General features: G+C 39.9%; 1 protein-coding gene across 1 annotated transcript in view; it reads right to left on the reverse strand.

Annotated features, from left to right (window-relative positions):
• Positions 1-23,666, reverse strand: part of LOC109923937 (protein diaphanous homolog 3-like) — a 404,377-nt gene that overhangs the window by 308,813 nt on the left and 71,898 nt on the right. Inside the window, exons 12-15 of the mRNA XM_048598427.1 lie at positions 20,938-21,056; positions 20,749-20,813; positions 12,290-12,394; positions 3,185-3,481 (exon numbers count right to left, since the gene is read on the reverse strand). Of these exons, the coding sequence (XP_048454384.1) occupies positions 3,185-3,481; positions 12,290-12,394; positions 20,749-20,813; positions 20,938-21,056 (586 nt within the window). The remainder of the gene's footprint in view (positions 1-3,184; positions 3,482-12,289; positions 12,395-20,748; positions 20,814-20,937; positions 21,057-23,666) is intronic.

Raw genomic sequence — 23,666 nt, forward strand, 5'->3', positions numbered from 1 at the left:
GAAGGGTCTAGGCCCGAAACGTCAGCCTTCCTGCTCCTCTGATGCTGCTTGGCCTGCTGTGTTCATCCAGCTCTACACTTTGTTATCTCAGATTCTCCAGCATCTACAGTTCCTACTATCTCTGAAACAGATATTAGGCTGATTGGCCTACATTTTCCTGCTTTCTCCCTCCCTTTTTTCTTGAGCAGGGGTGTCCTATTTGTGGTTTTTCAATCTGTTGGATCCCTCCCAGAATCTAGTGAATTCTACAGTAATTCAACCAATGCCTCTGCTCTCTCTGTAGCAACTTCCTCTAAAACCCTTCGATGCAAGCCTGGTGACCTGTCAGCCTTCAGGCCCTTCCAACGGGTTTCATCCTGGACAAGGATAGCAGAAATGCACATAGTATTCAAAGCAAAACAAATGAACAAGTAGAATAAACTGAGATAACGAAGTCCGATCTCATGGTCATTACTGAGATCTGGCTGCAGGATGATGTAGTTTGGGGCCTGAACATTGAAGAGTAGGTGACATCTAGGAAGGAAAGGCAATGGAAAGGGTGGAGGAGATTAAAGATGATATTGGTACAATCAAGAGGAATGGCCTAAATTCAGGAAATCAGGATAAAGAAGCAGTCTGGGTAGAGAGGAGGAATGATAAAGGTAAGAGGTCACATGTGGGAGTTGTGTACAGGTTCCTTAACAATAACTATATAAGTAGGACAGGGTATCAAATAAGATGTAATGAGATCTTGTCAAAAGGGTACTGCAATCATCATGGAGGAATTTGCCATACATATAGACTAAAAAAGTCAGATGGGAAAATGTGGTCTAGAGGTGAAATTCATTGCATGCCTTCAAAACAATTTCTTAGATCATCTTGCTAAAGTACCAACCAGAGACCAGTCTACACTGGACCTGATTTTGACCAACAAGATAGGATTAATTACTAACCTCATAGTGAAAGCATTCCAGAGTAGCAGTAACCATAGCAGGATTGAATTATACATACAGTTTAAGGGATATTCCAGAAAGCGCAGAATCGATAATAAGAAAAATTATAAGGGATGACCCACCATCTGTGATTAAGTAAAAAAGTCATAGCTAGTATCAAACTCAAAGAAAGAAAGAAATTGTGCAAAGATAGATGGCAGGTCAGAAAATGGAAGATTATTTTTTAAAAAAGCTAAAGAATTACTAAAAGATTGATGGGGAGGGAAAAATTTGAGTACAAGAGCCAAAAATATAAAGACAGACCGGAAAAGTCTCTTCAGATATTTAAAAACGAAGAGTTAATAAACTCATGTTGGTCCTACAGAAAATGAATATGACAAATCAGTAAGGATAAAGGGACAACAAACAAATTGAACAGATATTTTCCAGTGATCTTCACTAGACAGGGTACAAGTAATATCTGAAAAAACAACTCTAAATCAGGAATTGAAAAGGACGAAAACCACGGGGAATGCTGCCACATCTCACATTCAATATCCAAGCAATGTAAACCAACCAAGGCACCAAAATCAAATGATGATCACAAAAGTGACCTCCTGTGCTTCCACGCTCGAAAGGAGCAGCAATGCTCTGGATATTACAGGGGCATGGATCCAGCGGCAAACTTGCAGCATTACCAATGGCAGAGTGACATCATGAGTTACAACATGAAGAAGTAATGATCCTTGATGACCATCATGGATCTGAGGGGCTGAAGGGCCATTTTTCATACTGCAAATTCTAACAAATCAATGTTCTTCACTTATTTGAAGAATATTCAGATAATTGTCAAGTACTACCAAAAAAAAAACACATTTTGTTGGAGCTTTACTTGAAACTCGCACTAATCAATATGCTTCAGAAGGGTACAAATTCAAGGGAAAAATCAACATTTATATTGTATGAAACAGAAATGTTGATTGACTGGTAAGTGGAATCTGAGTGGGAGAGGTGTTTCCATGCAGGATACATCCAATAATGCTGATTCACGGTTAACTGTCAGGCTTTGTTTAACTTTCTTAATCAGGCAGGATGACTCTGGCTAGTCAGGGCAATGAACCAGCGTATGGCTGTCACTCATTTTATTCAGTTAAATAGGTGCAGTGCATGTACATGTTCTTCCTGTCTGCAAAGAACAGGGCCCTGTATTTTAACGTTGTATAAGAATTTCAATGCCAGATATGTAGTCCTTATGTCCCTGAGACTGGCGTATTAAATCAAATAATATATCACGTCAGTGATTTGCAACAAGCAAGGCACTGTCTATACCCAATCAGCCTGTGCTTGCAAAACACAAGTGTCCAAAATTATTTATACAACTAATTTAGGATTGTCAGCTGGGCTCACAGTGTTATGTGTGGGAGCTACATATATTACTATAATTGACCGGCAAATAGTTTTTCACTTATTTTGTTGAGTTGAGACAGACAGAACATTTACATGTGTTGCACCTGTCTCAACTCAACAAAATAAGTGAAAAACTATTTGCCGGCCCATTTCTCAGGGCAGTGCCTTGACCAATCCGAGTCATTTTGCCTGATTTAAAAAATAAACAGAGCCTGGCAGTTAACTACCTATCAGCAGTAATGAGCCTATTCTCTATCACAATGTTTTGAACAATCAGAGTCGACTTCCAAGCAAGCAGCATTCCCCTGTCATACGGTACTAATGTTACTTTTCTTTTGAACTGGTATTCTTGCAAAATGCCCTGATGAGTGAAAGATGAAAAGTTTCAAGAAAGTGTGTTTTTTTTAAGCAATACTCAAGCTCTGTATGGTGAAACAACTATTTGTGAAACTTATTAACTTTAAATTGAAGTTATTGATAAGAATGGGTACAATCATTTCACACATAAATCAAATACTCCGACTCAATGATTTGAAATTCTAATCAGTTAATATAAAATGTGATTGAACAATGCAAGTCAATTTTCCAACCATTATCTAATACATTTAAGATTAAATGGGCCACATAGGTCTGATGGTATCAACAATGAAGAATAATAGATGCATGATTTGACATGCAATGTGAGAAATGGAAATTTGCAAGAAAAATGACTGTGTAGAAATACACACATGTTAAATATATTACTAATCACAAAACACAAAAAGAAAGAAACATATGTTGCTATATTATTGAAACTACAGCAAAAAGACTGTTTCAGCAGCACACACAGAAGTGTCCATTAAGCATTTATTTTCAAAAACGCATACCTTACACCAGTTGACTCTCTTCATGTTGAGATCTGGTTTAAACTCTTTCTTCGGTTTCAATCCATATGGTAGTGTAGAAGGAGGCGGAGACCAATGTCCTCCCTTAATCCCTGTTGCTGGTGGTGGTGGTGGTGGTGGTGGAGGAGGAGGAGGAGGAGGAGGAGGAGGAAGAGGCCCAGATGTAGGAGGTGGCAGTGGTGGCACTCTGCCAGGACTTGAAAATGCAGAACTACCGGATGTGACTCCACTTTGTACGCCAGCCACGGTGGCCCTTACATTAGGTGGTAATGCTGAAAACTTGGAGAAAAAGTTAGAAATAAATACACATAAATACAATAACAGCAAAAGTAGGATTACAATCCAATGTGGCTCCAAATTTTTTTCGCCCAGTTTTCTCCCTCAGCTTCCTGAAGGTATGAACTCCTTGTTAGGTTGTGGTTCCATTGATGCTGGTCACCCTCAAAGAATTTTCCCAAGTAGCTGTTTGTATGAAAGCTTGATACATTGTTTCTCAAGAAGCATTTCCAAATGGTGTCACTGGTTGGCCATCAAGAGTCAAAGAGCCCTGTTTAACTTACTCCTCCATATCACAGGTGACCGTGTCACTTTGCAACCCCCAACTATGCAGAAAAGGTTCTGGACCAAACCTGAGGCTTTTCTGGTTTAGCAGCTATTCTGGGCAGTATGGAAACCCACTGAACTATCAATGGAGAGTTTTTTATTTGTTAATGGGATGTGGGCATTGCTGGCTCGACCAGTATTTATTGCCCATCCCTAATTGCCCAATGTGCAGTTAAGAGTCATCCCTGTGTGTCTATAGTCACGTGTAAGCCAGGTCAAGTGAGGACAGCAGATTGCTTTCCCAAGAGGACATCAATGAAACGGGTGGGTTTCTTTTATAACAATCGAGTGTTACATAGTTACCAGAAAGGCTCATTATTCCAGATTTTATTGAATGCAAACATGACAATCTGCCATGGTAGGATTTAAACGCATGTCCACAGAATGTTGGCCTTGGCTTGTGGATTGCAAGTCCACTATGCCACCTGCTTTCCTCTCCCTTGGCTCTGCCAAACCAGCAAGGACCAAATTTAGATCAAAATCAAGATTCTTCTTTCTTCGCATTTTTAAATTAAGAGGTTAAAGATGGTGACTGAAAGAATTTAAACACATTGAATCATTAAACCACAGAAATTTACACTGTATAATAATGTGGCAGGATTATCAGACTGACTGAGTTACAGAGTCATGTACAAATTAAAATTTCACAAAAATTGACCATGTTGCAAAGCAGGATGATCAGTCACTCTGGAATATACCACCATCAGCTCCACGATCATCATCATAATCATTTGAAATCACCAAATATCTAGTCATATGTTTTGTCAACTATCTTAGTCTAATAACATGCTGATATGCTTTAATTCTCCAGTACAGCAAACTTTGTTTTAATCGGCATCTTATGAACCAGCACTCTCAATTAACCAGCAAAACTTAAATACCTGAAATACCAGAAGCTTACTGTATCATCGCAATCTTGGCAATATCAGTGCAGTCAGTTGAGGGTGCGAGTGAGAAGGCTCTTTGCCAGTAGGTTTTATTTAAGGCAAAGCTGCATTATAATTAAGCGACTTATGCTGCAAATAAAGTATAACAGTGATGTGTATACCCACTTGCAATACGTTTTGATTGCCTAGTGTGTGTGTTTTTGCATCGATAATAATTAATAAAACATTTACAGTATTTGTTCATGACTGCCTCATAAGTGTGAAATCACAACACATGCACACAAAACATGAATCAACTGAAGTTGTCCAGCGACCTCGCATTAAAGTTGGCATAGTCCCACCAAATTGTGATGCAGAGTGATGCCAACAGCATGGGTTCAATTCCTGCACAGGCTGTGGTTACATGCAGGACTCTCCTTCTCAAACTCTCCCTTTGCCCTAAAGTGTGGCGACCTTCAGGTTAAACCATCTCCAGTCATCTCTTTCATGACAGAGCAGCCCTATGGTCCAGTAGGACTATGACAACTTTACAGTTAGCCTGCCGCACTTCAATACGGCAGAAAATTTTTTTAAAACGTTAGTTGTACTGCACGTCTATATGTTTATAAAATATTTGCCAATTAAATTTGCCCAATTACCCCCTCAGTGCTTTAATACAGCTTAAAAATTCAAAAACATTACTACACCACATATCTGTCTCTTTGGTAGCTTTTTGACATTGGCGTGTGCTTTGTTCAATCTCTACCACAATGACAGTAAGTGGGTGAATTCAGCTGATAGACATTAAATATCTGTTCAATGCCTCTGCTATATCCTGATTTCCCATTATAATTTCTCCTACTTGAGCGTCAAAGGAAGACCTTGTTTACCTTATCTTCTTTAATATGTACATACAATCTTTCAATCAGATTTTATATTTCTTGCTGATTTATTCTCAGATTTCATTTCTCTTGCTAACAATTTCTAGGATATCCTTTGTTGGCTTTAAAAACCCTTCTAATCCTTGAGATCACTACTCAGTTTGCATAATGAACTGATTCTTTTAACCTAAAATTATCTTTAAAGTCTTTAGTTAGAGGCAGATCAATTTTTTCCCATGGAGATGTTTTTCTCAACAAAATGAATATTCATTAATAATTTTGAAATACTTTTAAATGCTCACAATTGCCTACTTATCATTTTATTAATCTTTTAGTCAAATTTGTTAATCTGCCATAACCAACTCAATCCCATAACAAAGTAATTACCTTTACTTAACCTTAAGAGTCCAGTTGCACACGTATCGGGTCACTCTCATACTCACTGTGAAATATTTTCATATCGTGACAACTTGTGCCCTAGAGATTACCAATTAATCCTGTGTTGTTATTCATGACGAGGTCTAAAATAGGCTGTTCACTGGTTGCCTCCATAATGTAGTCTTATTCTAGGAATCTGCCTTGTATGCATTCCATAAACTCCCTCTCCAAACTATCTTCACAAATTCATTTATCCAGGTTGTGGATTATTTAAAGAATTGTTGCACTGTCTTTGTTATGTTTCCTGCATTGCATGATTAATGATTAATTAATTCAAAACTACTATCAAGAAGAGCATCTATAACTACTCTCCATTATGTTTTCGATGCCTTGCTATTTCAAATCTCAATCAATACTGATTTCACTATTATTGCTAGCCAAGCTCCTTTCTCACAATTATCCTTATGTCATTGTTTGGCAATTCTACCACCCAACTTTTCCATTATGTCTGACCTTTCAAAACATTAACAGCCATTGATTATTAAGTATGTAATCTTGGTCATGCTGCAATATGTCTCTGTAATGGCCACTTTATCAAATATATTAGTCATTAATTGTGTCATTACTTCATCTAGTTATGAATGTTTTGTGCTTTCAAATAAAGGTTATACAATTTTAACTTACTTTAAAATCATTTTCTCGGACATAACTTTTTTGCTCAGGCACTATTACTGTTGGACTCTGTGACCAAAACTGATCCAATTAAGGACCACATGAGTCAGAATTAAGAAGAAAATGACTACTGATCAACAAAGAGGAGGACCCAACTCCAAGTATTTTGAACAGAAAAGGATATGGGACGTGTTGAAAAGTGTGCAAGCTGCAACTTTATGTTGCCAGTACTACACTGGAAATAAACATCTCAAATGACATGGAATTCAAATCAAGACGGTTGTATTTTGGAAGCCTTCCTCAATCACACCAGCAGAGTTAGTGTGTGATCCACAGAATGGAAGTGGGAAGAGTTTAAAAGGTAAACAAAAATCATGTTGCCTCATTTACAAATCACTATGAAATGCTACAGTCTATGTTGTATCAGGAGCAAATTATGGCAGTGCTGCGATATAGGAAATAAATGACTGTTAAATAATGTGGTTATCAGGTTGTTGCTTCTGACAACAGACATCCTAGTGAGTGAAGAATCTAAGCATTGTAAGAATCTAGAACTAGGGCAATCTGTTTAAAAATAAGGAGTCATCCGTTTAAGATAGAAATGAGGAGTTTTTTTTTCTCTCAGAGGGTGGTGAGTCTTTGGAACTCTCTTCCTCAAAAGGCAAAAGAAAATTCTTTGAAAATTTCTAAGGCAGAGGAAAGTAGATTATTGGGAGAATGTATGCATATGGAGTAATCAGATCAGCTATGATCTTACTGAATGGCAGAGCAGGCTCAAGGGGCTCAGAGGTCTACTCCTGCTTCCACTTCATATGTTTGTATAAGATTCTGGAGAGGATGTTCTTAACTGTGTGTTCAATGGACATTTACCGACTGATTTTCTAAATGGTATTAAAAGGATTGTGAGTTTTGTTGTAAAGTGAATAGTGGGTGATTGAGTTGGTTAGGTAGAGCAGTGAAATAGGGTTGGCAAGAAGTCAGTAGCTAAGGGGGTTAAATGTGAGGGGTCAATGATGCTAAAGGGATATGCTAAATTATGAGGGACTTTAAAGATCTGAAGAATTAGGTCACTGTTTCTCGAATTGGAGCTTGACATGTTAAATGGGCAGCATTGAATTACCTCTAACCCCACATTGAGCTTGCCATCAGTGTTCAGCCTGACATTATGCCATCTCACCTCCAAGAGATGAAAATGCTATCCGTTGGCACGGTCGTCAAGGAAGTCAGATTGGAACATCAAGATTAATCTCACTCCTTGACAGCCCCCATGGGAAAATTACAGCTCTTGATCTTTCTTGTTGCAATCTTCTGATCTGTACCCAAATCACTGCTCTATGGTTATACCATTTTCTTTAACACTAGCCTCATTTGAACACTAGCTCCATCATCCATCCTTTTCATTCAAAAACCTTAGTTATTTCATGCCAGAAAACTTGTCCAAGTCACCTTAAGCAGAGCTCATTCTTATGATACAGCTCTGTCTTCTCCCAAATCTGATGTCAGTAGCCTTTGGATCAAAATCCACAAGTCCCATACCATTCCATAAGCCATGTATCTTTTCCAGGGTTTTGACCCATCAACACTGAAGGAATGGCGATACATTTTCAAGTCAGGATGGTGAGTGGCTTGAAGGGAAACTTGCAGATGGTGGTGCTCCCATGTATATGCAGCCCTTGTCCTTCTAGATCACAAAGGATCTTGGGGGGCATATTCTTAAGGGGAGAGGAGAAAAATTTAAAAAAAGACATGAAGGGCAATTTTTTTACGTAGAGAGTAGTTGGTGTGGGGAATGAACTTCCAGAGGAAGTGGTGGATGTGAGTACAGTTACAACATTTAAAAGATATTTGGATAAGTACATAAATAAGAAATGTTTGGAGGCATTTGGGCAAGCGCAGGCTCTTGGGATTATTCTAGTCTGGGATTATGTTCGCATGGACTGGTTGGACTGAAGGATCTGTTTCTGTGTTGTATGACTCTGTGACTCTGTGAAATGTCTGCAGTGCATCTTATAGATAGTAAATATGTTGACTAAGTGTCAATGGTGGAATGACTAAATGTTTGATCCTAAGCATGTCACTTAGACAGTATTCCAGAGGTTATTGCCTTTAAATTTCCCATTATTAACTTAAACCATAACTGCTCAACTCACAACAAAACCTCAGTCCTCATTTTCCCTAGGGTATTAATAACACTTACCCACAATATCTGAATCCAATGCTCTGCCTGTCTCTCAATCACATCCCCTTGTCCACGATCATGAACTAGATATGTACCACTGATGAACCGAAGGGATCCAACGGTTTCATGGACAAAACAGTCCAGGTCGTTCTTCCCCACCTGATGACCAACATTTCCATATTGGACTCCAGACCGACAATGCTGCACTGAAGTTCCTTGAGATGTAGGCACTTCGTACAATTATTCTCCATAAACTCTATATGCTCCAACTTGCATTGCTATCCCCAAAAATCTAATTCAGGTGAATTTATATAATTAAATAGGTTACAATTTTAAGTATTTTAAGTAACTTTTTGATTTAATTTAAGCTAAACAAAGACTAAATCAATATGTTACAGAACCATAAACTACTGTAAACGTTGAAAGCAAAAAGTGACGTCCCCTCTGCTTTAGCTCCCAACTTTACTACTCCTTTTCCAACCACAGAAGGTAGACTCAATGATATCTTTTGTCATCCTTTTTCTTATCTGTCTACTCTTTCAATGATTATCCCTGCAGTTAGAAAACATGAAAATGATTCAAAAGATAAATTTTTCCCAGCATACTTGGCTTAATTTTTTAATATTATTGCAACAGTTAGAAACAGAAATCGTGATCATACCTCTGGGTAAGGTGTTACATGCGCCACACTGATGACTGAGAGGTGGGACAATGCTGAATATTCAGTGGTGCTGAATATTCAGTGGTACTGAATAGCACTGGAGACCTGGGAACTTCTAATTGGCCAGAAGCTCTCCACAATTAGACTTCCTAATCCACAAGGACAGAAACTCTGCCTCAAGACTATTAATGGCCAAAACGGTTTTGGGCAGCTCCAGTATTCCCTGGAGTGGGCTCCCCAGTGACTTTCTAAACAGGAGAGTATGGAATTGAGCACTAAGTATAATTCAGGCCTGTGTGAATAATTGACAGTTTGGAAGAACAAGGACAAGGAAATGATAATTAAATACAAAATATGACAGATAAAGCAGAATATACTGGAAATACTCAGCAGACCTGGCCACGTCCAAGAAAAATAGAGTTAAAGCTTCATGTCTGTGATCTTTCGTCATAACTGGGAGAAGTTAGATATGTGGTTTTATGCAAGTAAAATCAGTATTGCAACTGAAGGTGTGGAGAGACTTGCATATATTTATTCCTGCTCAGATAAACCAAAAAAAAACAAACAATGGGCATGCATGAATTCACTATTTGTATTATGCAGCTTTATGAGTTTGTTCAAGTCTACTTTGCCCTCCTCCCAAGTAAATCTCTCTCCACTCTCTTTACCTGGTTGCTTCTTCAAATCACATTTTCAAATTATGTGTGCAACAGCCTGAAATTACTAATTTTACAGTGGAAACAAAATACATCATCTGAAGATGGAGATGGAGCAAGGCTAAATCAAATCAGTGGGTTATGCTTCTGCGTAACCTTACTTCACAATAAATACCAACGTGCTGTGGTGGTTTCTGTACTTAAGGACCAAGTGTCATGAGTTCAAGTCCCACCTGCTCCAGACAGACGTAATAGGTTGATTAAAAATATTTTCAAGCCCCACCTTGAAAAGGCTCTGGTGGTGAAGTGCTGTTGTCCCTACCTCTGAGCCAGGAGACCTGTCTGGACAGGTTGATGAAATTCCCTTAAATGGCCAGGTTGCAATGTGAGAAACGCATGAACATTGGTCGATGCAATATTCAAGTCTCACATTGGAATCTTGTGGGTGCAGTGGTAGAGTCCCTATCTCTGAACAGGAGGCCTCAGCTCCAGTCCCATCTCCTCTAGAGGTGTATTATTGTATCTCTGAAGAGATTGGTTAGAATCTATCCTTGAGTCCAATCATCCAATCAAAGGATCACGTCCAAATACCTTTTGGGGGGAAAATACTTCCCTTAATTATCTATATGCCATTCTCACCCCTGATTGAGAGGAAACTGCTTAAGCCAATGTTCAGTGCTTTGCCCCATCACTGATGGTCTGGAAACTAACTTGAGTCAAGAAACTTAATTGGCTCAGCTTACAAATAATTGCAGAAAGTTAAGTGCAACTACAGAAGCAAACACATATTTCACTGTTTCCACATTCACAAGGTCTAAATTGTTGCTGGAAATGGATTGATACATTTGTCAACTCAACCATTTTAAGCATGGATTGATATATACATAGATTTACTAAATTCCATCAGCTAGAAATTTACCTAGTGTAAAGTCACTCCAATTCCTTTGTAAATAATCCAAAGACACATGAAACAACTAAGCACAACATCAGTCTCATTTTAAAAAAAGACATTCCCCAATGTATCTGACAACATTTTTATTCTCCATTTGTTCAATACCAGTCTTTCGTAATGGAGTTGGTTGAATCACAAACAGTTTTTGCTCTAACTTTCTCACTAGGGATTAAGGAGAAACAAAATATCTGCTATTTGACCTTTGCAGATACAGATTGTCCCCAGGTTGGAAACGGTTTCTGTTCTTCAGTACATTCACAAGTCGATTTGCGCACAAGTCAGAACACAGCACAATAACTACAAGGAAACATTTGTATGTTGGATTTTAAAAATTATTATTAATACAGCCCTGGGTGGGATCTCATTCGTAAGTACGAATGTTTCTAAGTCTGACTTTTGTAAATCGGGGACCACCTGTATCAGTAAGAAATGGCCTTGATCACTGTTTCAATTAAACACACAATTTGTTTCTTTTAAAAATAATGCCAAGACTGTTACTTTCTAGTTTGCCCTTTTTAACAATTAAATAAATGCAAGTGTTTCTACATTAATGAACAAAACTGTTACAATATAATCATTTACAAATTTACAGCATTTGAAAATAGTTCAAAATAACAATCAAATACACATCTCTTTAAATAAGGCATATCCTTAAGCATGCACTCCTAGAAATTTATCTTGATCCTTCCACAAATAGTAGGATGCCATGTCTTACATGTATTTCTCTTTGAAAATTGAAAAACTATTTGAATATTCTCATTCGTTGTTGTGTTATCTTTTTCTCTGCAGAAACCTGAACCATAAGGGACAGCCAAATAAATAACCTAAGAAATAATTTCCTGTATTCAGATAAAGATCTTTAATGATGCACTGAATCAAAGTGCAGTGGACCCTCTACCCTCCGTGGCTAATTACTCAGGAAATGTGTGACACTAGGAGCTAACAACTACTGAAACAGAAGCAAAGGTTTAATTAACAAGAGTCCAAAATAAAATCTGAAATCAATCTTGAAACAACAGAACTAATTAATATTGCATAACCACTGCATTATACAGCCTTTGGCATTTTGGGCAGAAGCCTGCAAGAAGGCAACTCGCAAATTTTTAAAAAGGCAAAACTGGAGCAGAATACCAAACAAATCTTTTTATTTTAAATCAACAGTATAAATTGTAACCAGTTACTGGATTGTAACCACCAACAGTTTAGAACTCAAAGAAAGCATTTAGCACACTTGATTACCTGCGCTTTGAGACTTTGCAACTCCACTTCAAGCTCATTGATTTTTTGTTCTCTCTTCTGTATTTGGGCCTGTGCTTCTTGCCGGGCTGTAAATTCTTCATCAAACTGAAAGATAAAGTTGCATCAACCTGGGCTCTATGGACTTCTGCATTATCAAGTGTGCTTTATTTTTGAGAATGTTGTGGTATCTATATAATTCAACATAAACCAGCTTGAATATTTTCTGATCATCCTTCACAATAAAATAAATCAAAAAAAAATTAAAACAAAGTTATTCACAATATTTTGTGTCCTGGTGAACAGGGAAGATTTCCCACTGTTTTCTCTAAGTAATATACTGGTCTAAACATTCAGAAACATGCCCTCTGCATTACTAAGAAAATACATTTTCAAGTCGTCTAGCCCTCACTGAAATAAAAGAGAACCATTTTGTAAGGAAGAAACAAGACAGGAGGATGAAACTGACTGGGGAACTATATGAAGATAACAATCACTCCCTCAATGTCGGCAAAACTAAACTGATCATTGGCTTCAGAAAGAAAGGAGGAGGACACGACCCTATCTACATCAGCGGAGCTGAGGTGGAGAGGGTCATGAGCGTCAAATTCCTAGGAGTGACGATAACCAACAATCTGTCCTGGAACTCCCGTGTAGATATGACGGTCAAGATGGCACAACAACATCTCTTCTTCCTCAGGAGGCTTAGAAAATTTGGCATGTCCATAAGGAACTTCACCAACATTTACAGATGCACCATAGAAAGCATTCTATCCAGGTGCATAATGGCTTGGGACAGCAACTGCTCTGCCCAGGACTGTAAGAAACTATAGAAGGCTGTGTACACAGCCCACACCATCAAGCAAGCCAACCTTCCATCCATGGACTCCATCTACACTTCTCATTGCCGCGGAATGGCTGGAAAATACATCTTAGAACCCTTCTACTCCGGAAATACTCTGTTCAAACCATCAGGCAGAAGATCGAGAAATTTAAACACACATACCAACAGGTTCAAGAACAGCTTCTTCCCCGCTGTTATTAGACTGCTAAATGGACCTCTCTAATTTCAAATCTGATGTTGATCTTGCTTTTGCACATCGTCTGTGCAGCCATAAACTTATATGCCTCGTTCTGTCTAAACACTCCATGATCTTTACGTTAAGTTCTGAGGAAGGGTCACCGGACCCAAAACATTAACTTTGATTTTTTTCTTCACAGATGCTGCCAGACCTGCTGAGCTTTTCCAGCAACTTCTGTTTTTGTTCCTGATTTACAGCATTCACAGTTCTTTCGGTTTTTATTTTCTATGATCTTTATGTCCTTGTATGTCATGATCTGCCTGTACTACATACAAAACAAAACTTTTCACTGTACTTAGGTATTTGTGACAGCAATAAATCAAATCAAATCAAATCAAGTTAGCCTAATGTCAATTACTGGGAAGATGCTGGAATTTAGTCTTAAGAAAATCTGAAAACCCGCCAATAAAATCATTACGCATTCAGATGAGAGTCAACACAATTTTCTGAAAGGGAACAGGTGTAGGACAGATAAAGGGGAACCAGCAGATTTAGTACACATTCCACTAAAATAAGGTCCCATACACAGGATTAGTATGTAGTATAAGGGTACATAGAGGAATATATTTTATTCGAAAGAATGTTTGAGTAATGGGCAAGAAGCAGAAAGTAGGGATAAATGAGACATTTGAAGTTGGCAATGGAGTGCTCTAAGAAAGAGTGCTGGTTTCTTCATTATTTCAAATTTATATTGGATTTAGACATAGAAACAGACAAAGTGTATCCATATATATTGACTATACACAGTTACTGGGAACATAAGCTATGTGGAGGTCACCAAGTAACTCAAAGTGGAACAGGAGGATCAGCATTTGACAGGATGGAACTTAAGTGTTGCTGAAAAAGCTCATTATGCCAAAACTTTACCTTTTGCATTCAGCAATAGAATTCCCAAGAATACCAGTTCAAGGGGAAAGCTAAGACTAATACTGCATGAGAGAACAATAGTGATTGGTTGGCAAGTATACGCTGATTGGCAGAGGGTTTATCATGGAGAATGCATCAACTAATGCTGATTGATAGTTAACTACCAGGCTGTTTTTATTTAAAACTAGGTAGGTTAATCATTTTTCAGGGGATTGCCTTGAGAAAATGAACCAGTGACAGCTGTCAACTATTTTGTTGTATTGAAAGAGGCATTGTGCATATAAATATTCCTTCAGGCTGAAAATAGCAGGGCCCTATGTATTAATATACGTTGCTTCCGGTACATGCAATTGCCATCACCTTGCAAGCCTCACTGACAATCCTAAATTCGATGTCAGCATAACACTTCATACACTTTATCAAGCAAATAGTGTCTTACAGCAGAATAATGTTGTGTTGTGAGTTTTAAAGTGCAGACTGGTTGGATATAGTCAGAAACTTCCTCACCGTGAACACCTGAAGACACATGCTGTTTGATAAAATCCACCAGACTTTGGGTTTTGGGGAGAGGTTGATCCAGCAAGTTAAAACAGTCAGAGTGAAAAATAGGGTAAAGAGAGATGGACCCAGCCAGTTAAAATGGAACCAGCCATAGTTTCCAAAAATCGAAACATGATGTCAAAAAGAAACAGATAAGTGATTTGTAGGTAAATATCTGGTCATTTATCTTCCAAAACTCTGATAATGTATTGGTAATTGTCGGGTTTTATTAAATACCATTGGGGATTGTCAGTATTGGTTAAGTATATTAATAGTAATGAGCATTATTATTAATAGCTAAAACTTTATTAGTAAGATCGATTACCATTCACAAAGATATCAGTTAATAAATAAAGGATAGGCAGGAATCCTCCAATATCGAGAGTACAATAAGAGAACTCCAGGATGCTTCCCATGTCCTGTAGCCACAAATGTAGAAAGTGTTGTCAGTGTGACAATTCAGTGGCTTTCAAGAGGTTTTTTGTTTGAACAGAGGTTGTAAGGTAGAGGTGAAGAGCTGGCCATTGAAGACAACTTGAGTAAACAGTTTGTGACGCCTTGGTTGTTCTTTAGAAGTTGGAATAATAGAAGCACCCAGGGTGTGGCTAGCTCTCATAGACCAGGCTTTCTAGCTTTTCTTCAGTTTTTAGGTTTAGCTTTAAGTAGAAGCTATTGGGTTCTCAAAAGAGTTGGAAGCTTCAATGAATGTCTCTTGGCTGTTACTCTCTCTGGATTTTCCCTTGATGGTTTTTCATCTGGGATTGGAGAACTGAATCTGAGAATCTGTGTCTAAATTATCCTTTTTTTTTGTGCCAAGGGGTGTGTTTTGGGATGCTACTACATTAGAACAGTTAATTAGTAATAGTTACTGTATCTATTATTCCGTTAAGGTTTCCAATAGAGTTAAGTTATTCTAAATTCCTCTTTCTTTGTTTGCATTTTAACTACATAAATAAATTGTATTTCGTTTAACGTCGAATAGTTTGACCAGAACATTGCATCAGGAACAGATACTTTAAATTTGCCTTTAAAATAAGAAGAAGTTAGGGTCTCGGCTACTGGTTGACAAGCTGAGTTAAGAATCCTTTTCTGTTACTAGCTGATGCACAGAATATAGACGCAGTGAAGTTATGCCACACCTGCTCCGGAGATGTGTCACAACACATAGAACAAAGAACAAAGAAAATTACAGCACAGGAACAGGTCCTTCGGCCCTCCAAGCCTGCACCAACATGCTACCTGTCGCAACAAAATCCCCCTACCCTTCCAGGGACCGTATCCCTCTATTCCCATCCTATTCATGTATTTATCAAGACGCCCTTTAAAAGTCACTACCATATCCGCTTCCACTACCTCCCCCAGCAGCGAGTTCCAGGCACCCACCACTCTCTGTGTAAAAAATTTGCCTCGTACATCACCCTGAAACCTTACTCCTCGCAACTTAAACCTATGCCCCTAGTAACTGACTCTTCCACCCTGGGAAAATGCTTCTGACTGTCCACTCTGTCCATGCCCTTCATCATCATGTGGACCTCTATCAGGTCACCCCTCAACCTCCGTCGTTCCAGTGAGAACAACCCAAGTTTCTGCAAACTCTCCTCATAGTTAATGCCCTCCATACCAGGCAATGTCCGGGTAAATCTTTTCTTAACCCTCTCCAAAACCACCACATCCTTCTGGAAGTGTGGCAACCAGAATTGAACACAATATTCCAAATGCGGCCTAACTAAGGTTCTATAAAGCTACAACATTACCTGCCAATTTTTAAACTCAATGCCCCGGCTGATGAAGACAAGCATGCCATATGCCTTAGATAACAAGGTGTAGAGCTGGATGAACACAGCAGACCAAGCAGCATCAGAGGAGCAGGAAAGCTGATGTTTCAGGCCTAGGCCCTTCATCAGAAATTTCTTAAGAAGGGTCTAGGCCCAAAACGTCAGCTTTCCTGCTCCTCTGATACTGCTTGGCCTGCTGTGTTCATCCAGCTCTACACCTTGTTATCTCAGATTCTCCAGTATCTGCAGTTCCTACTATCTCTGCCGTATGCCTTGTTGACTACTTTCTCCACCTGCATTGGCACTTTCAGTGACCTGTGTACCTGTATACCCAGAATCCTCTTCCGATCAGTACTGTTAAGAGTTCTGCCATTTACTGTATGTTTTCCTTCTGGTGGATTAGACCTTCAAAAACTGCACATTTTTCCAGATTAAACTCTATCTGCCATCTCTCTGCCCAAGCCACCAACCAATCTGTATCCTCTGACGGTCCTCATCGCTATCTGCAATTCCACCAACCTTTGTGTCATCTGCAAACTTACTAAGCAAACCAGATACATTTTCCTTCAAATCATTTATATATATTACAAATAGCAAAGGTCCCAGCACTGATCCCTGAGGAACGCCACTAATCACAGCACATTGATCCCTGAGTAATGCCACTAGTCACAGGTCACATAGTCACTAGTCACTACAACAGTCCACTATGCTACACTACTACAGTCACTACAGGTCACTAGTCATACTAGTCGTGTATGAACAGGCTGTTTAAAGATTGTCGAAAATAGTTAAATGTTATCATCCAGGATGGTCTGAAGGAATGCTGAAGACCTAATGGAATGAGGGAACAGGTGATGGATTGATTGATTAAAGGTTAATTGGTGTGAATTAACTGTATAATTATGGAGAGCATATAATCAGTGAGAAGAGAATTTTATGGTGTGTGGTTAACTGAAATAAACCTCTCACTAAAAGTGTGGACTCAAACTCTACTTAAAAACAGTTATGTTCTCATATAAAAGTTAGGTCACAGCTTGGGTACTGCATGCAATTTTGGTCAGCTCATTCCAGAAAGGATGTAGCTGCATAAGAGAGAGTACAGAGGAAATTTCTGAAGGTGTTGCAAGGCCTGAAAAAAACAGCTGCTGTGAAGAAAGATTAGAAAGGCTCAAGATATTCTTCTTTCAAAACGGGACACTAAGCAGAGATGTGATTGAGGTGTACACGGTTATGAGGACCCTGGGTGGGAAGGACCTGTCACCTTAAGCAGAGTGGTCAACGATGAAGAAGCATACATTTTAAGTGACTGATAGAATGACTCGAGGGAAGACGAGGAAAAGATGGGGTGTCTGGAAATTATTCCGAGAGGATGGGAGAGGGACAAACACAAAATTAATTTTCAAGAGAGTCCGGAAACCCCCGTAAAATCCATAAACTCCCAGGAAATGGTCCAAGACCTGGAAAACGGGTTAGGCTAGGTAGGTAAACTCTCAGCAGGAACAAACATGATGGACAGTATGGTCATCTTAGCACATATTCTAAATATCTGATGAGGAGGAATGTACAGGGATATGGAGAGAAGGCAGAAGAGCAACAGCATATAAATTGCTCCTCAGAAGGGATAGTATAGACACAATGGGTCAAATGGTCTTCTTCTGCGCTGTAACAAATCTACGAAAAAAAAATCTTCTTAAATGCACAAAACATGTAAACATTCAAAGAACAAAGAACAAAGAAAATTACAGCACAGGAACAGGCCCTTCGGCCCTCCAAGCCTGCGCCGATCCAGATCCTCTATCTAAACCTGTCGCCTATTTTCCAAGGAACTGTATCCCTCTGCTCCCTGCCCATTCATGTATCTGTCTAGATACATCTTAAATGACGCTATCATATTCAAAAAGGGTAGCAGGGAGAACACTGGAAGGTACAGGTCTGGGGTTCTCACGTCGGTGGTAGGGAAATTATTGGAAAAGATTCTTGGGGACAAGATCTATGCATACTTACAAGCAAATGGACTTACTAGCGATAGACAACACAGTTTTGAACGGGGACGTCGTGCCTCACTAACTTGATCAAATTTTCTGAGGAGGTGGTGAAGATGATTGATGAGAGAAAAGCGGTTGATATTGTCTACATGGATTTCAGTAAAGCCGTTGACAAGGTTTCTCATGGCAGACTGGTACACAATGTGAAGTCACATTGTATCAGGGTGAGCTAGCAAGATGGGTACAGAACTGGCTCAGTCTTAGGAGACAGAGGGTAGCGGTGGGAGGATGTTTTTCAGAATGGAGCGCTATGGCTAGTGGTGTTCCACAGGGATCAGTACTGGGACCTCTGCTGTTCATGGTCTACAGAAATGATTTGGAGGAAAATGCAACTTGTCTAATTAGTAAGTTTGCAGATGATACAAAGATTGGTGGAGTTGTGGACAGTGAGGAGGATTGTCAGAAGATACAACAGGAATATAGGTAATTTGGAGGTATGGACAGAAAAATGGCAGATCGAGTTTAATCCAGACAAATGTGAGGTGATGTATTTTGGAAGGTCAATTACAGGTGAAAATTATGCAGTAAATGGCAGAACACTGAGGAGTATTGATATGCAAAGGGATCAGGTCCACAGATGACTAATGATGACAGTACAGGTAGATAATGTAGTAAAATAGGCTTATGGTATGGCTTCCTTCATTAGAAGGGGCATTGAGTATAAGGATAGACAAGTTATGCTGCAGCTTTATCGAACTTTAGTTAGGCCAAACTTGGAATATTGCATACAGTTCTGGTCACTGCACTACCAGAAGGATGTGGATGCTTTGGAGAGGGTACAGAAAAGGTTTACCAGGATGTTGTCTGGTATGGGGGATTATAGCTGTGAAGAAAGGTTGGATAAACTGGGTTTGTTTTCACTGGAACACAGGAGGTTGAGAGGTGCCCTAATAGAAGCTTAAAAAATTGAGTGGCATGGATTGAGTGGAAAGTATGAGGCTTTTTCCCAGGGTAGAGGGGTCAATTACTAGGGGAGACAGGTTCAAGGTGCAGTGGGTTAAGTTTAAAAGAGATGTGCGAGGCACGTTTTTCCACACAAAGGGTGTTGAGTGCCTGGAACGCATTGCCAGAAGTGGTGGAAGCAGACACAATTGCAGCATTCAAGAAGCACGTGGATGAATACATGAATAGGAAGGGAATAGAGGGATAGGGATCCTGTAAGAGAAGACAGTTTTAGTATGAAAGGGCAAAATGGGGCAGCACAGGCTTGGAGGACCGAAGAGCCTGTTCATGTGCTGTATTGTTCTTTATTCGTCTTTGTTCATAGACAGATGTACGAAGAAAATAAAGTCAGCGTGCAGGTATAGCAAGAATTAGAAAGGCAACTGACATCTTAGGTTTTATTGAAAGAAAAATGGAGGACAAGAACAAGGAAGTTTTGTCTAATTGTTTGGGTTTAGGTGATAGCACACCTGATGCAGTACAAACAATGTTGGTCTCCATGTCTACACACGCCATGAATACGTTGTAACAATGGTTCACTCAATTTGCTTCTGAAATGAGATGCTCATCCTTCATGAGACGTTGAGTATATCGGGCCTTTTCTCATTGAAACAGGCAGTATGGAAGCAAAGAACTTGTTTCCGCTAGAATGCAGAGGCACAGCCTCAGGATAAAGGCTCAATCATTTAAGTTTGAGATGAGGAAAACTTTCTTCAATCAGACGGCTTTTACCATCAAACTTCTCTAACATTTAGATGCTCCATCACTGAATATACTCAAAGCTGAGAAAAACATATTTCTATCTATTGGGTAAAGAAAGATATGAGGACTAAGCAGTAAAGTGGAATTGAGGCAAAAAAGCAGCCATGATTGGGTATAAAAACCTAGCAGGCTGCAAGGGCCATGGTCTACTCCTGCTTCTACTTTCTTACATGTTATATTCATAACCAGTTTCAAAAACCCAAACGCCACCTATCATCATTTAATTTATCTCAGTTCCACTCATCATTTCATGAGGAAACATGTACTTTAGATTATAAAGCAAACTAAGGTGAAAAATTTTTTCAGAGATAGTAGGAACTGCAGATGCTGGAGAATCTGAGATAACAAGGTATAGAGCTGGATGAACACAGCAGGCCAAGCAGCATCAGAGGAGCAGGTGAAAAATGTTCTTTTGACAATAGCATTGATGATACAATGGCGTTCCTTACCTTTCTACTGAGTTCTGAAAGCCTTTGTTCGCAGTCATCGACTCTTGCTTTGTCAACACATGTATCTGCAGAGAAGATAAGCATGTGATCCAGGTTCATAACCATTTTTTGCTTCAAACTTAAAAATGTTCCCCATGTTGCTATGTCAATTAAGTCTGATTCAGTTTCTTCTACAGAAATACTGCTCACCAACAAGATATTCGAAGTTTATATCTAATCGTTTCCGGTATGTAAAATCAGGATCCATGCCACTGCGGTGCAACACTATTTGGGAAACACATTCTTCTATGATCTTGAAATACTGTGGTCTGCAATAAACAGAAGAAAATTAATTCAGTTAGTTTCAAATGAACTTGAAATCCACAAATTGTCATGATTATGTCCAGTATTGATACGGAGACCTCATTCTGTTAGATGATACACTGACATTTTCCTTCATTCTTCGAAAGAAGTACAACTTTTGTATCAAGTGAGAACTGTTGTCATAGTGTGATCACTCAGTAATACAGCAAACCTTTTATTAATTGGCACCTATGTGACTATTAGTGAATTGGTTCATCAAATATCCGGATACTCAAGAGTTATGCATAACTGCAATAAACTATGACCAAGTGAAACTTTGAGACATCGACATCCCTCAAAACATCAATGTAAAAACAACACAGCTCATAAAATCAATGAAAAAGCACTCAAGTACACAATAGAAATGTAATGTAGGGGTATTTATGGCATAAAAACCCAGATATCCTGGTAGATCGTAGTTTCGAAGGTATACAAATTTCATTGCATGCTGCTGCATTGAATTGGTGCATTTAACAGTTAGATCTTGAAGAACAAAAACACAAATTAGTGGAAAAGCTCAGCATGCCTGGCAGCATCTGTGAAGAAAAATCAGTGTTAACATTTCGGATCTGGTGACCCTTCCTCACAACTGATGATAGCAAGGAAAATGTCATTTATATGCAGAAGATAAGGTGGGGGGAGGGGTAAGGTGAAACGATAGGTGGGGATAGAGCTCAAAGAGAGAGAAGAGCAATTGAACCGACAAATGAATTGATATCGATCTGGCTATGAGGGTGAATATCTGTTAATAGGGACTGTTTGTGGCTAACAATAGGTAGTGTGTAATGGCAGACTATGTGATAATAGGAGGTGGTGCGTGGGGTAGAGGGCTAGGACATGGGAAAGTTTAGGCCCTAAAATTATTGAAATCGATATTGAGCCCAGAAGGCTGCAGGGTTACCAAGCAAAAAATGAGGTGTTGTTCTTCCAGCTTGTGGTTAGCTTTGCTGGAAAACTGCAGCAAGCCTGAGACAGAAATGGTGGCCAGGGAACAGGGTGGTGTGTTAAACTGGCAGGTAACTGGAAGCTCAGGGTCTTTTTTGCGGGGAGAACATAGACATTCTGCGAAGCAGTCACCCAGTCTATGCTTTGTTTCCCAATGTACAGGGGACCACATTGTGAGCAGCGAATGCAGTAGACTAGATTGTAGGAAGTGCAGGTAAAGTGCTGCTTCACCTGGAAGGTAAGCTTGGGTTCTCGGATATTGGGGAGGGAGGAGGTAAATGGGCAGGTGTTACACTTTCGCTGGTTGCAGGGAAGGTGCCATGGGGCTGTGGAGCAGACTTGGACCAGGGTGTCCCAGAGGGAACGGTCCCTGTGGAAGGTGGACAAGGGGGGGGAACGGGAATGTGTGTCTGGTGGTGGCGTCTTGCTGCAAGTGGCAGAAATGGTAGCTGATGATCTTCTGGATGTGGACGCTGGGGGATGGTAGGTAAGGACAAGGGTGACCCAATCGCCAGTGCAGGAGGGTAGAGAGGGGGTGAGGGCAGAAGTGCGGGAGATGGGTCAGACCCGGTTGAGGGCCCTGTCGACAATGCTGCTGGAGAATCCTCAGCTGAGGAAGAAGATGGGCATTTCAGACACATCCTTGTCAAAGTTGGACTCGTCCGAACATATGCAATGGAATCAGAGGAACTGAGAGAATGGAATGGAGTCAATACAGGAAGCAGGGTGCAAGGTTGTACAGTCCAGGTAGTTGTGGGTGTTGTTGGGTTATCAGTGGATATTAGTAGCCAGTCTATCCCCAGAAATGGAAACATGTCAAAGAAGGGATGGGAGGAGTCAGAGATAGACCAGGTGAAAGGGAGGGCAGAGTGGAAATTGAATCAATTAACTTTTCCAATTCCAAACAAGAGAGGGAAGCAACATCGACGATATCATTGATAACTTGGAGACAGCGTTGTGGGTGGGAGGCCCGAATTGGACTGGAAAAAGGAATGTTACACATACCCCACAAAGTGACATGCATAGCCGGGACCCATGCGGGTACCCATGGCCAACCCCTGGCCTGAAGAAAATGAGAGGAGTTAAAAAAAATGTTGTTAAGGGTGAGGACGAGCTCGGCCAAGCAGGGGAGGGTGGTGGTGGGTGGGGACAATTCAGGCCTTTGCTCCAGGAAGAAACAGACAACGCTAAGACCATCCACATCAGGGATGGACAAGTAAAGGGATTGCACGTCCATGGTAAAGAGGAGGCAGCTAGAGCTTGCAAGCTGAAAATTTTGAAACTGGCGTAAAGCATCAGCGGAATCACGGATTACGTGGGCAGGGACTGGACCAGGGGAGAGAAGACTGAGTCAAGGTAGAAAAAGATGAGTTCTGTGAAGCAGGAGCAGGCCAAAACAATGGATCTGCTCGGGTCGTCTTGTTTGTGGATTTTTAGAATGAGGTAGAAGCGAGTTGTGCGTTGCTGGAGAACTACCAGCTTGGAGGCCGTATGAGGGAGATCACCAAATGAAATGAGGTTAGTTACCGTAGTTGATGCAATGGCCTGATGTCCCCTAGATAGGAGATGTCTGAGAGTTGGCGCTTAGCCTCTGCAATTCAGAGGCCAGTACACCAAATTACAACAGCACC

Source organism: Rhincodon typus, chromosome 6 (genome assembly GCF_021869965.1).
Source record: "Rhincodon typus isolate 14 chromosome 6, sRhiTyp1.1, whole genome shotgun sequence".
Taxonomy (NCBI): domain Eukaryota; kingdom Metazoa; phylum Chordata; class Chondrichthyes; order Orectolobiformes; family Rhincodontidae; genus Rhincodon; species Rhincodon typus.